This window comes from Lithobates pipiens, unplaced genomic scaffold (genome assembly GCF_037356315.1).
Source record: "Lithobates pipiens isolate NorthernLeopardFrog02 unplaced genomic scaffold, aLitPip1_a1.2 Scaffold_22, whole genome shotgun sequence".
Taxonomy (NCBI): Eukaryota; Metazoa; Chordata; class Amphibia; order Anura; family Ranidae; genus Lithobates; species Lithobates pipiens.
In genome coordinates this window covers 57,175,000-57,190,297 of record NW_027507784.1, presented here as the reverse complement: position 1 = coordinate 57,190,297, position 15,298 = coordinate 57,175,000, and the positions used below count along the sequence as shown (strand labels likewise).

The 15,298-nt window shown below is 43.5% G+C and overlaps 1 protein-coding gene across 8 annotated transcripts in view; it reads left to right on the top strand.

The window, feature by feature from the left end:
* Positions 1–15,298, top strand: part of PKP4 (plakophilin 4) — a 474,949-nt gene that overhangs the window by 300,104 nt on the left and 159,547 nt on the right. For 6 of the 8 annotated variants that reach the window (XM_077447649.1, XM_077447648.1, XM_077447647.1 and 3 more), the window contains exons 5-6: positions 9,872–10,003; positions 10,110–10,297. In XM_077447649.1, the coding sequence (XP_077303775.1) occupies positions 9,872–10,003; positions 10,110–10,297 (320 nt within the window). The remainder of the gene's footprint in view (positions 1–9,871; positions 10,004–10,109; positions 10,298–15,298) is intronic. The other 2 variants (XM_077447646.1, XM_077447645.1) reach the window with 1 other exon arrangement.

Genomic DNA, 15,298 nt, shown 5'->3' with positions numbered 1-15,298 from the left:
GAACATATTTCTTTACTTTGACGTTTTATCCGTTTGACAGCCGCCCTTAATATCCTTTCTTAGTTTCACCCCCCATCTGTTAGTGTTAAAATGCAAGTGTAAGTTTTCCTAAAAAAATCGGTCAGTTTTGCTTTTTTTAGTAATAACAATACTGCCATTAACTCAATGATTTTATCTGCTAGAGCTGGAGGAAGAGGCGCCAGAACATAACTCTCACTTTGCCCATTCACGCTGGATAATTATCAGCATCTGCCAGTTTGCAGGAGCCGCTTTTGAAATCAATTTTTTTTTTCTGCACCGTGAAGTGCTTTCTGATTTTATAGCGTGTCAACAAGGCTCAACAGTCTGGAGTGAAGGATTAGAGCCCTTTCCATAAGGTGCTTTTACATATTCTTCGTTTCTGTATTACCTTCCATAAGGCATCTGCCTAGATTTGAAGATCTGCATAGCACTCCAAGTCATTCAGTGTTAGAGATGCAATGAAATCGTCCAAATTGATTCTTGTAATCCAGGGCAACTGGTTCATTAGCAGAAAGTGATACTGTAGAGATAATTAGTTTAGGTTTCCATGTTAGCACAACTTCATATTTGGCATTTTTGTAACACAACTTCAAAGTCAAATTATTTCAGTTATTGTCATCTATGAATGAAGTGAACCTTTCAGCCATTCGGCCATTCTCAATTTAGAGATCATTATAATTTATAGAAGCAGTAGCACAGCTTCTGTGAATGGTGGAGTTGGGCAGAAAGTGTGGAACTAGTGGGGCATTGTTGTTATCCCTGTGGGGTTAGTGGCGGGGTCAGAGGAGGTAGATTTCAACTAAACAAGGAGAAATCAGCGTAAGGGACATTCCTATGTCCGGGCTTATTTTCAGTAGACAGTATATATGTTTTTCAATTCAAATACTGACAACGTATTTTTGATCTGTGAGCATTTTATAGATAGTGTGCTTTAATCCTTTTGATAATTTGTTTATTTTATCAATTTATATAGTAATATCAAATTGCAGTCTGCTTTAAGAGTGTGTGTAAATAAGGCCTCATACACACTGGGCGTTTTTACAGCTGCTGTGTTGGGAGTCGAATGTTTTTATTTTTATTTTGTTAACTGCCTCTAAACTCCCCTGCATGTTATCCTATGCTTTCATGCACATATAGGCTTTTATCAGCGTTTTTTGGCAGGAGAGTTTAGTGGCAGGAGAAAGACGCCTGCCAGTGTTTTCTGGAGCAGCAGTGTTTTGGCAGAAAAACGCTGACCGCTCCTAAACTCTACTAAACGCTGGTGTCAATCGTTCTCTTAAAAAAAAAAAAAAAAAAAAAGAGGCCACTGGTGTCCTTAACAATGAATGATCAGTGGGGTTTGCCGTGGTTGTCTGGTATGGATTTGGGGGGCAACTCAAGGCTCGCACCCACGCAGTTTTTTTCACATTTTTGTATTGCTGACAATATATATATATAGTCAGCAATACAAAAATGTGAAAAAAACTGCGTTGGGTGCGAGACATGAGGTGCCCCCTAAATCCATACCAGACTTTTAACCACGCCAATGTTTTGTTTGTTTGTTTTTATGGCATGGGATCTCCGTCAAAATCGATACCAGATCCTTATCTGTGCCAGGACCATACTAGGTTGCCCATAACACCCAAAGCACCATGTTCATAGGGACAAGAGCCTCTTCCCCACAACCCTGGCCGATGGTTGTAGGGGACTGCAGGCAGGATTATTAGAATCTGCAAGCCCCCAGATCCCACCACCCATGTGAATAACTATGATGTACACAGTACCCCTACTCATTCACCAAAAAAGTGTAAAAAAAACATGTTTAAGTCACAAATAAAAAAAAAAATGTCCCCTGCTGGAGATCCATCGTCCATCAAGACGACCCGAAAAAAAAGAAGAAAAAAAACTCCAGTCTGGCAAAGGCTGCCGGCTCTGTCGTCTGGCATCTCTTAACCAGTTCCCAACCGGCGCACGCCGATGTACATCGGCAGAATGGCACGGGCAGGCACAATGGCGTACAGGTATGTCCATTTCTGTATGCCGCCCTGCCATCGCGTGCGCGGCCCTGGCGGCTCGCTCGCATGCCGGTCGGGACCCCCGTGATTCCAAACACGGGTCCCGCGGACTCTATCACCGCAGGGATACCCACGATCGTCTCACGGGGAGGCTGAATGGGGAGATGCAGTTGTATACAGCATCTCCCCGTTCTGCCTAGCAACAAGTGACACTTCTCTGCTCCATGTGATTGGATCAGAGATCAGTGTTCACCAACACAAAGCCCAGCCCCCCACAGTTAGTAACAGGCCCCTAGGAACACTTAACACCTACACTGCCACCCCCTGGTTAACCCCTTCACTGCCAGTGTCATTTACACAGGAATCAGTAAATTTGTATAGCACTGATTGCTGTATAAATGACAATGGTGTCAAAAATGTCCGATGTGTCTGCCGTAATGTTGCAGTCAAAATAAAAATCGCTGATCGCTGCCATTACTAGTAAAAAAAAAAAAATGCCATAAAACTATCTCCTATTTAGGATATAACTTTTGCACAAACCAATCAATTATCGCTTATTGCAATTTTTTTAACAAAAATATGTAGAAGAATATGTATCGGCCTAAACTGAGGGAAAAAACTTTTTTTTATATATATTTTTTGGGGGATATTTATTATAACAAAAAGTAAAAAAAACGTTTTTTTTTTCGAAATTGTTTTATTTTTGTTTATGGCGCAAAAAATAAAAACCGCAGAGGTGATCAAATACCACCAAAAGAAAGCTCTATTTGTGAGAAAAAAAAGACCTCAATTTTGTTTGGGAGCCAGGTCGCATGACCGCGCAATTGTCCGTTAAAGCAACGCAGTGCCGAATCGCAAAAAGTGGTCTGGTCTTAAGCCAGCAAAATGGTCCGATCTGAAAGTGGTTAAATAACTAAGGCGAGGGGCACTTCTGGAACTTCTTTTGAGTGATGTGTCCCGCTATTTTGTTTGCCCAATTTTTGCTGCCATTTGTTGTGCGACAATTGTGGCTAAATCGCACAAAGTTTGAGATGCCATTGAGCAATAATGGTTTCGCAAATGCTTCCCACGTTTTGCCGCAACTCGCAATCAAATTTCCCAGGTGTGAATGGAGCCTGTTTACATCAAGCTATGCATGAGCTTACAGTGTAATGTTCCTACCAGTTTCAAAAACACTCACAGGAGGCGATCGTACTAAAGCTATGTTTTTAGACTTTGTAAGGATGCCGCACATGAAGGAAGCCCGTAGTTGGTGTCTCTTGTGGGATCCGTATTCAGTGCAAGGAAAGCATGCCAACCACTTAGCCCCTATGTTTTATATTACATTTCCATTTACCTGACACTATGTTCAGTCTGCAGACTGCTCTAGCAATGTGCATTAATAATGTATGTAATGTCAGAGCTATGAAAGATTGTTTGATGGTTGGATCACTTCCTAACAACCAAAATCCGATAAAATATCACAATTTCATTAGTCATGAGCCTCTCAAGTGCTTTCCCTCAGTATAAAATATGAAGCTCTCAGTGGTGCTTTCTGGTTCTATATTATTGTAAGGTCTTTTGTAGTACAACTTACAACAGCTTGTGGAGATTTAAAGTGTTATTAAACCCAAAACCAAAAATGTATTGTAGCTAATAGGGCTGAAACAACTAATCGATTAATCCACAACTAATCGATTATGAAATGAATCGATTACTATTTTCATAATCGATTAATCGGCCACTAACATAATGGGGTTTAAAAAAAACTAAAATGAGCCCCTTATAGTACAAAAATATAGTTACTACTGTAAATATTACTTTCACTGTTCTACAGTAAAAAATAAACCTCTTACAGTAGTGATTATCTGCTTTTTTTTTCTACTATAAAGGGCTAATTTTAGTCTTTTTAACCCCATTATGTTACTACACATCTTAGGCCTGGTTCACATCTATATGTTTGTTGGTGCTTTTTGCAGAAACCCACTACAGTTCATGGACATGTTCATATCTGTGCTTTTTTTTTCAGCCGCTGCATATTTGGAAAGGGTCAGTGACTTTTAACGCAAAATGGTGCCGTTTTTGGTTCAATATACTTCAATGGAGAAGCTGCAGAAAAGAATGTAATGCGTTTTTGTAGCAATTTGTGTTTTTTAATCTGCCCAAAAAAATTGCAAAAAACGCAAATTGCTGTAAAATCACGTGCGCAAAAATCAAAACGCACAGCAAAAAGCACTGCATAAACAGATCAAAAGCAAAAACTGCATAGGTGTGTACCGAGCCTTATGCTGGCCACACCGATCAATTTTCAGGTGAGAATATTCAGATAAATCTTTGTACATTTGCTGAATGAAAGAATTTTGTTTGAAATTTTCACTTCATTTCTGAACAAAAACCACATAAACTAAAAATTTGACCAAGAAGTTTTCTATTTCCACATTTTCCCGTCACTGTGGTTGAAAATGAATGTCAATTTGACCCACTTTTTTTTTTTTTTTTTTTTTTTTTTTTTACGGTTATTCACCGATTAATCGGTTAATCTAAACAATAATCGGCCAACTAATCGATTATGAAAATAATTGTTAGTTGCAGCCCTAGTAGAGGTGGCTGCGTCCATTTTCCTTTCTTTGGCTTTTTTTCCCCTCTATTTTCACCTGGTGATCTACTCTTCAGGCTGCATTTAGCATAGTGAACATTTATTTATTCTTTAATTTTTCCATTTTTATTTATTTTCATGTTTGTGCTATGTTTGTGCTCGTTTTTTTAGCATACATTTTTTTTTTTTTTTGGTGGGTCAGTGGTAGAGTGGTAGTTGCAAGGACTGGAGCGTTCTCTAATTTGTATGCTTGTTTACTCTGACTAATCCAGTTTCTTATTTTGCTGATTGATTTCTCTGCACAAATCTCATAAAGCATTTTCTTTTCCATTGGCCGATTAAAAATTTTTTTTTTGTAAATGGTCTGTGTACTAAGGCTATTGGCTTGTATTGTTAAGAGAAGTATGTGTGTTTTTTCTTTTTTTGAGAATCGCACTCACCTGGTGGATGCAGCTGCATCTGTCTCCTGGCGCCTCTACACTGAGAACCGTGCCACGAACACCGCCAATGGCTCTGTTCTCTCCCCTCTCCAAGTAGAGAGCTGCTGACTGTCAGCAGCTCTCCGCTCTGCCCCCCGTGCTCACTGGAGCCAGGGGCGGATCCAGGGCAATTCCCCCCTCCAAGAATACGGCCAGCGGATGACAGCGCGGCCGGTTCCGCGGGTGCCAGCGCGGCCGGTTCCGTTGGGTGACTGCACTGAGTGGACGGGTTAGGGGGGGCAGCTTAGGAGGGCTGCTGGCCAATCAGGAAGCCAGCGGGCAGGGAGATATCATCTCTCACTGCCCCGCATCCCTCCAGTTCCCCCCTCACTGTGCGGGAAGCTGTGTGCAGCAGAGAGATTACATCATCTCTTTTCTGCCTATCTTCACTCTGGGACTCAACAAAAGAACACCTTAGCAGAAAAGTGACACAGTAGGTGACAATCCGCAATGTGTGGCAGGCTACGTGGCAAGTGGCAATCCGCAATGTGTGGCAGACTACGTGGCAAGTGGCAATCCGCAATGTGTGGCAGGTGATGTGGCAATCCGCAATGTGTGGCAGGCGCCGTGGCGATTACGCAATGTGTGGCAGGTGATGTGGCAATCCGCAATGTGTGGCAGGCGACGTGGCGATTACGCAATGTGTGGCAGGCGACGTGGCAAGTGGCAATCCGCAATGTGTGGCAGGCAACGGGGCAAGTGGCAATCCGCAATGTGTGGCAGGCGACGTGGCAAGTGACAATCCGCAATGTGTGGCAGGCGACGTGGCAAGTGACAATGTGTGGCAGGTGACGTGGCAAGTGACAATCCGCAATGTTTGGCAGGCTACGTGGCAATCCGCATCTGGTGGCAGGTGACGTGGCAAGTGGCGATCTGCAATGTGTGGCAGGCGACGTGGCAAGTGGCAATCCGCAGTGTGTGGCAGGAGACGTGGCAAGTGACAATCCGCAATGTGTGGCAGGCTATGTGGCAAGTGACAATCCACAATGTGTGGCAGGTGACGTGGCAAGTGACGATCCGCAATGTGTGGCAGGTGACGTGGCAAGTGGCAATCCGCAATGTGTGGCAGGTGACGTGGCAATCCGCAATGTGTGGCAGGCGACGTGGCAAGTGGCAATCCACAATGTGTGGCAGGTGACGTGGCAATCCGCAATGTGTGGCAGGCGACGTGGCAAGTGGCAATCCACAATGTGTGGCAGGTGACATGGCAAGTAAAAATCCACATTTGGTGACAAGTGATGTGGCAAGTGACAATCCGCATTTGGTGGCAGGCGACATGGCAAATAACACCCTCAGGGCTCCCACTGATTCTGCATTATGGTGAGTTGAACCATTTAATTTTATATTACAATGTATTAATAGAAATAATGCGCTTCAATCATCCTGACACCATAACAGCCATGGTGCCGTAATGATCGAAGCGCCAATACCAGCCATTTCCCATATAAATTGCCCCCAAAAAAACATTTTATAGCAGTGCCCCTCCCGAGACTAGACTCTGGATCTGCCCCTGACTGGAGCGCTGAGCTGTGGAGGGGGGAGGAGAAGCCATCTCAGGCTCTCAGCGACTCGCTGAGATGGGTGACAGCAGAGGCACCTGGCAGATCCAGACTTTGTCGCGATGACGCGGTGCCTGGACTGATTTCTGTGTCAACTTCAGCCCGCTCTCTACTGAAACCGGTTCACAGGAGTGCAAAACGAATTGCACTCCTATGATCCATAGGAGAAGCTCAGCCAAACAATCTTTGGCTGGACTTCTCCTTTAAGCAAAGTAAAGCTGGCCTTATATCTAATACATTCCAAAAATAAGGGTTTTATTATGCACCATAGCTTAGTGGACGGAGCCATGTAAATTTCTTTACGCACCTGGGCCAGCTGTTTCAAAACTGCTAGTTTCTAGTACAGACATAGCAAGTCCTTCTTTGCCTTCTTCACCATAAACTAGTTATTAGAGGTCGACCGATATGAGTGTTTCTCTGGCCGATGCCGATATTTAGAAATCGCAGTGGCCGATATATGATGCCGATTTTTTTTTTTTTTTTTTGGGCCGATATGTTAGGCCGATTTTTATTTAATTTTTTTCCCCTTCATCTCATAAAATCTAACAGACACCTTTCACACTGGGGTGTTTTTTCAGGCACTTTTGGGCTAAAAATAGTGCCTGTAATGTGTCTGCAAAACGTCTCCCCTGCAGTCTGTGTGGAAGCCCGAGTGCTTTCACACTGAGGTGATGCGCTGGCAGGACGTTAAAAAAATAAAAATAAAAGTCCTGCTAACAGCATCTTTGGAGCGGTGTATACTACTCCTCCACCACTCCTGCCCATTGAAATGAATTCACAGGCGCATTTAACCCCTTCCTCGACCACTAGCTGGGTTATAAGTGCCCCGCTAGCAGCTGAATAGCGCCACTAAAATGACGGTAAAGCGCCGCTAAAACTAGCAGCGTTTTACCATCAACGCCTGCCCGCTCCAGTGGGAAAGCAGTAATAGGTGATACAGACAATTTCTTACATTTAAACATTTATTAACCAGTTCCCGACCAGCGCACTCTGATCTACGTCGGCAGAATGGCACGGGCAGGCATATTGGCGTACAGGTACGTCCAATCTCTAATGCTGCCCTGCCATTGCGAGCGCACCACAGGCAGCACGCTCGCGAGCTGGTCGGGACCCCCGTGAGTCCAGTCGTGGGTCCTGTGTACTCGATCACCAGGGGCATACCTGTGATCGTCTCACGGGGTGGCTGAACGGAGAGATGCCGTTGTAAACAGCATCTCACTGTTCTGCCTAGCAACTAGTGACACTGATCTCTGCTCCATGTGATTGGAGCAGAGATCAGCGTTCACTAAATGAAAGCCCAGCCCCAACAGTTAGTAACACACTCCTAGGAACACTTAACCCCTACACTGCCACCTATTGGTTAACCCCTTAACTGCCAGTGTCATTTACACAGGAATCACTGCATTTATATAGCAGGGATTGCTGTATAAATGACAATGGTCCCAAAAATGTGTCAAAAATGTCCGATGTGTCCGCCATGATGTCGCAGTCGCAATAAAAATCACTGATCGCCGCCATTACTAGTAAAAAAAAAAAAAAAAAAAATTATTAATAAAAATGCCATAGAACTATCCCCTATTTTGTAAACGCTATAACTTTTACGCAAACCAATCAATCGCTTATTGCGATTTTTTTTTTTTCTACCAAAAATATGTAGAAGAATACATATCGGCCTAAACTGAGGGGAAAAATTTTTTTTATATATTTTTGGGGGATATTTATTATAACAAAAAGTAAAAAAAATTAGTTTTTTTCAAAATTGTTTTATTTTTGTTTATAGCGCAAAAAATAACCGCAGGGGCGTTCAAATACCACAAAAAGAAAGCTCTGTGGGAAAAAAAGGACGTCAATTTTGTTTGGGAGCCACATCGCATGACCGCACAATTGTCAGTTAAAGCGAGGCAGTGCCGAATCGCAAAAAGTGGTCTGGTCTTTGACCAGCAAAATGGTCCGGGGCTGAAGTGGTTAAACAAAACAAACCTCCAATCAGTTTAGTTTAGATAAAATATTTATATATTAAATATTACACAAAAACAGGTACTCAAAGCTTTTGGACGAAAAAAAAATGGGCTAACTTTACTGTTTTTAGTTTTTTTTTTTAAATCATTCGTGTATTTTTTCCCAAAAAATTGCATTTGAAAGACCGCTGCGCAAATACCGTGTGACATAAAATATTGCAACAACCGCTATTTTATTCCCTAGGGTCTCTGCTAAAAATATATATATATATATATATATATATATATATATATATATATATATATATATATATATATATATATATATATTATATATAATTTTTGGGGGTTCCAAGTGATTTTCTTGCAGAAAATGCAGAATTTTTACTTGTAAGCAACAAGTGTCAGAAAAGATTTAGTCTTTAAATGGTTAAACTGAGAACTCTACACAGGGAGTTCAGTTCATTGTTAACTATATATAACTATCACTGAATTGAAAAAATGCTCAAGCGGTAAATGCCCCCATCACTTAGATGTGTTTAGACGCTTTTACATGCATTTGGACATGTAAGGCGTTTTGCTCAAAATCTCCTTTCCTGAAAGGCTACTTTGGTAGGGAGGGGGTTCTATCTGTAAACACCCCTGCAAATGCCTATAGTGTGAATGGACACACAGGCTAACATGGAAGCATTTTGACCCCTTTCACACAGAGGCCGTTGGAAGCGCTGCCCATTCATTTCAATAGGCAGGGGTATATTGGGAGCGCTATTTATAGTGCTCCCAAGCTGCCCCAAAGATGCTGCTTACAGGACTTTTCTTAAAGTCCCGCAAGTGCACCTCCTGAGTGTAAAAGCACTCATTGCAAAGAATAAGGGGCAGTTTTCAGGTGCTTTTTAGAGGCTATTTATAAACTGCCTCAGTGTGAAAGGGGTCTGAATATTTGGTTTCTTTCTTTTTAATTTAACACCTGCGGAGTAGTTTTTTTTTTTTTTTTTTTTGCATTTTGGAACTTATAGCTTTTTTTAACACTGCAGTATAAATTTTAACTCTGCTGGAAAATATCATTTTGTCATTTTGGTTTTAAATATATACTGTTTTATAATGAAAATCTGAATCTTGTATTTATCCATTACTGTTAATGTTTTTTTTTTTAGATCTGTTCATGAAAATGAAGTATAAAATATAGTGGCCCTTTATTTATTTTTTTCCTTCTTAGAAAATAACTTTGTTCTCAGATACCACCTTCATTAGAAGTCACAAGTTGATGTTTTATTTTCTGTTTCAGATGCGTCTTCCGGAGTTCCCCCTAAGCAGAGACTGTCTGACTCCGCTCACCCCAACCACTTCCTCATCCGAGCTGACCCAGAACCAGTCACCATGTATTCCCCAGAGCAGACGTCCCTTCATGAAAGTGAGGGTCTGTTCCATGTTTTCATTTTTATTATATTACAATCATTCACATACAGGATTTCACCTGCTTTAGGAAGCACTGCTCAACTAATTGAGATAATATTCCTGTTTAGGATCCTTAGGCAATTCAAGAAGCTCAACACAAATGAACTCGTACTCTGATAGTGGTTATCAGGAAGCTGGGACTTTTCACAACCACAGCACGGGGAAACCTGAACTACGTCAGCAACATTCCTTTGCGGGAACCACCGGAAACCACATAGTCAGGTCCTCCAGAGCTGAAGGCCAGGCCTTTGTCCAGGTACAGTTTATGTTTAAACTTGTGTAAGATTATGCATGTATGTAGGGGTGTTCATAAATATACAGTATGGTCATGCATTGTGCGCGAGAGAGAGCACACCTACTTATGCTGAAGAGAGGAACAAAGAGGTAAGATTGAGGAAAGGTCCATTTAAGTGTTTTCTTACCCACAATTATTCTTTAAAATGGCAGAATCTTCCCAACTGGAGTACACAACATTGGATTTCCAGCTTCCAGCCCAGCAGATCCAAAACAACCACAAATGCGAATCTGCACTCATAGTGGCTCTGTCCCATATCCATCCAGGAAATTGTAGAAAAACCTAGAGAGAAGTCATGGCTAGGGAGCCAACCCACACTTTTTTTGGCTGTACTCCAGGTCTCCGATGAGACAAAACCCATTTTCCTATCTTACTAATGCCATCTTTCTTGAACTTTTATGTGATGCCACTATCTGGGTAAAACATAAACCCCATCCACAATTATCCAATTGTCTAATTATATGTATGTACAAGTTTATTAATGTGTCTACAACGTTTCAATCGGTCCTTGATTGCTTCTTTAATAACATTTATAAACATATGCATGTTGGTAAACGTGTGTGTAAGTTATTTAGATACATGTTAAGTATATGCATGTGAGTATACTCGTGTCTGTATACATTTTATATTGATAGAAATGCTCATCTGTAATATACACAAATGGAAAAATACACATGTGAGAAAATGAATCACATGCCAGTGTATGATTTCGTACATCATGGGACACAGAGTTAGGCTAATATTCATTACCTACTGGGTTATACTTCTCCAGGTGAATGGACACTGTGGGACTAGAGACCTGGAGCTCAGAGATCTCAAACAACCGTGCAATCCACCTTGCAGACACCGGTAAAAAACTGAAGTACTGCCTGTGTGGGAGGGGTTATATAGGGGGATCACTTCCTTTCTAAAGACCTTTAGTCTACCAAACTGTTCTTAAATGAATCAAGAGATTGAGTGAATGCATTTGACACAGGCCTCTGTGCTTGGATAAGTGGTACCCGAGCTTGGCAAAGAAGACTCTGCGAGGTTTTGCCAGTAATGCAGCATCCGGGTGCTGGACCCTGCGAAGTGGAATCCTGGACATTACTAATGGAATGCACTAAGGCATTCCTGCAGGGTGCTGTACAAGTCGAAGGGAGTGGACTCTAAACATAAGAAGGGTACCCAGTCCTTGAAAGTCCTCAAGTGATAGGAACCCGCCGTGAGGGGCGAAGATTGGGCTCTTTCTAAGCTGCCTTGCGCCTGGACGGTAAGTGAAACCCCTTTATTTTTGTGGAGTGTCCCAGTGATTGTAACAATCAGTCAAGCTAGCTAGAGGCTGGACACGAGGTGTGCCATTTCGCCTTGGTTCGCCATGGCGCACGTGCATTCTCAAGAGTACCGCTGGGCTTGACAGTTTGGCTGCCATGGCGCACATGGCATTCGCAAAACGTTCCGGCACTCAGCCAACTTATTTAAGCTGTGTATGCCAAGCAAGCGGTGCTTCCAGAAGGCAGCTATGGGACACAGAGCAGGCTCTGAACCAGGCATTTGTAGTGGTTCTTTTCTCTTTACCCGGGTAAAGTGAGTCACCAGGCTAAAGGTGCTTAGCAGGATTGTTGCAGAGGGGCTTGGTGAGCCCTATTAAAGTCTCCCTTCTGAGGTGTGTTAATACTACACCCAGGTACTTTTTGTGGCTGGTAAATGTCTTCAAAAAACAAGACTAACACTACAGGGAAGGGCACACCTATGTTGTCAGTAGTTCCTGATGAACCTAGTTGTATCCTTATTGTTGTATCCCCTGAAGGACCAGAGGTTTCTGGGCAAGCTGAGACGCCGCCCCTATCTGGTATTGTGTCTACAGTCAACGCTGCTGCTTCACCCTTTATCACCAAGGATGAACTGTCCTCGGCCCTAGCCGTGTTAGAGCACAGGATTGCTGTCATGATTGCCTCTATCCCACAGGGTGGCAAGAAGCGTGACAGATCCCCCTCTCCGGAGCCTCCTAGTTTGGAGCAGGAATGGGTTGAGGATGGGGAAGAGCTAAAAGCTCAAGATTCTGTGGAGGGCCTGGCGGATGACTCTGCTTCCGAGCTATCTGTACAAAAAGATATGCAGTTGATGTCTGCCTCTCAGTCACAGAGGCTTTTGATTCAGCACCAAGATGGTTCGTTCTGCCTTAAAGTTGCCTCTTACAGATGTTACTGAGTCCCCCTGGGTCCTCTTTGGGGTCCCCGATGTCTCTTCAGGCCGCACAGGCTTTCCCCTTACACTCTATGTTGGAAAAGGTGATGTATGCTGATTGGGAACATCCTGACAGGATTTTTGTTCCTCCTAAGAGGTTTTCCCTTTTATATCCCATGGATGGAAAGTTTAACTGGAGCATGACAGCCGTAGATGCAGCAGTCTCTTCCTTTAAACAAGAACTTAACTTGTCCGGTAGATAACGCACAGGGCTTCAAAGACCCTGTTGACAAGAAATTTTAGCCATTATTAAAAGCTTCCTTTTCTTTTGCCAGTTCAGCTATTCAGACAGCTGTTGCAGCAATTGGTATCTGCCAGTCCATAAAGGATCAGGTCAGACGGCCTGGCAGGTCTAACCCGGGAGGATGATCTGGCTGAAAATAAGACAGATATTTGAGTGCTGTGTTTTGCTGTTGACGCCTTAAAGGATTCAATACAGCAAATTTCTCATTTGTCTCTCTTGTCTGTACATATGAGCAGACTTTTGTAGCTTAAGAACTGGTCAGCCGAGCTTCCTTGTAAAAAGTTATTGGCAGGTTTCCCCTTTCATGTGGAACATTTATTTGGTGATCATTTGGACAAATCTATCCAAAAGATTTCCGGAGGGAAGAGTGCTATACTTCCTATGAAGAAAAGCAGCAGGCGTCTCTCGTTTAAAACTTCAGGGACTGCTTCCTCAAGTGCTCCAGGGCAGTTCCGCTTCTAACAGGGGCACCAGAGGCAAGCGGCAAGGTCAGGGCCAGAAAAAGCCCTGGGTCCAAAACCCTTCTAAACCCAACACCAAGCCCTCCTTTTGAGGGGACACCCCCACTCTATCGGCTGGGTGAAAGGCTGCTGCACTTTGCAGACATTTGGAGAACAATAGTTCAGGACGAGTGGATCACCTCAACTATATCCCGTGGTTACAAGCTGTGGTTGTGGGGGAGTGCCTCCTCAGAGATTTTTAAGATTCAGCGTTCCCTCGGATCCTCCAAAAAGACCTGCTTCAGGCTCTACATTATTTAGTGCATTAAGGAGTGATTGTAGAGGTTCCTGTACCCCAAGGCCCATTTTGAATCAAAGATCCCTGAACCAGTAGCTTCTGATCCAGTCCTTTTGGATGGAGTCTGTTCGCTCAGTAGTAGCCTCACTCCAGATGGGAGACTTTCTAGCGTCCATCGATATAAAAGATGCGTATTTGCACGCACCTATCTTTCTGCCTCATCAGAGGTTCCTGCGATTTGCAGTAGAGGAACTTTTAGTTTGTGGCTCTACTCTTCAGGCTTGCTATTGCTCCCCGGGTGTTCACAAAGGTCCTAGCACCAATACTGGGTCTTTTATGGGCCCAAGGGATCCTGGTGCTCGGGTATCTGGATAAGAGATCACTCACGGGGGTGTGGTCTGAGCATGGCTGAGTGAAGGCGTGCAGAGTCTGTGCTCCTAGCTGAACCGCCAGTCATAGGTGATTTGCACCTGAGGATCCCGGAATGAGCGCGCCTAGACAGAGAGAAACAAAAACCTCGCGTAGAGCTGCAGGGTGCAGTGCCCCACAACCCGCTATACAGCAGTATTTCTCCCCGAGGCGGATGTCAGCTGCCGGGCATATCGCGGAGACTACGGACGTAGCTAAGCCCCGCGAGGTGGTGAGCGCTCGGACAAACAAGGGGGAGATGAAAAGCTCAATCGAGGCTGGGAATGGCAGAGAGGAAAACGAAGGAGCTACCCCTCGCACTAAACGATCAGAAGCGGAGGCGAGTGCGCGGACGAATAGGGGGGAGACGGAAAGCCCAACCGAGGCCGGGAACGGCAAAGAGGAATGCGAGGAAGTCACCCCTCGTAGTATAGGATCGGAAGCGGAGGATCTGAAGAGCTTAATCCAGGCTCTACCAATGAAAGCCGATATAGAGGCTCTCATTAAGAGAGTGGAGGAGACACACCGTGCTGAGATCCAGCAAGTACACACTGAGATCCAGGTCATTTCCGACCGCTTGATAGCGGGGGAGGTAAGAGTATCCTCATTTGAAGGAAAAATGGAGAGAGTGGAAAGGGAGAGCAAAGAGCAGGGTGAGACGTTGGTGGAGATGCAGCTTCAGGTGGAGAGTCCAAGATAAATACACAAATAAGATTAGGTAATTATAATAAAGGGGGGGGGGTTCAGGTCCCGGGGGGGGGGGATTTACATGACCGAGGTTCCTAGAAGAGGTGGTCACTTAGGAGAGTATTATAATTTACTATTATAATTTACTAGGGATAAAGAGGGGGAAAATAGGATGATAGGGGTTGCAGTGGTTTCTTCCCTTTTTTTTTTTTTTTTTTTTTTTTTTTTTTTTAGAAGTGTTGGCAGGAGGGGGGGATTTAATATAATATATAATATTTTTCTTTTGTTTTTTTCTTGTTTTTTTGGGGGGGGAGGGAGTAATGGATGTGGAGGGTCAGTAAATGTATATGTGAATGATGGTGCACAGGGGATGGTTTAGACTTGTGAGGGTTGAGAGGGTGGGATAAGGAGGGATATTGAGCTGGGGGGGAGAGTATATAGAATTAGGACACAAGAAACTGTTGGTTTCCCTTTTTTTTGGTCAATCACTAATCACCAATATTAGTAACTTTTAATATGACTACTAACAAAATAAAGCACATAGCTAGGGACCTGGGGGAAACGGAGGGTTTACGGATTGGGACCAGACCCCCTTACCTGAACTTAAGGATGAATAAAATAACTTTATAAGATGTGGCCTCCGGCCCCGTCCCCCCCCC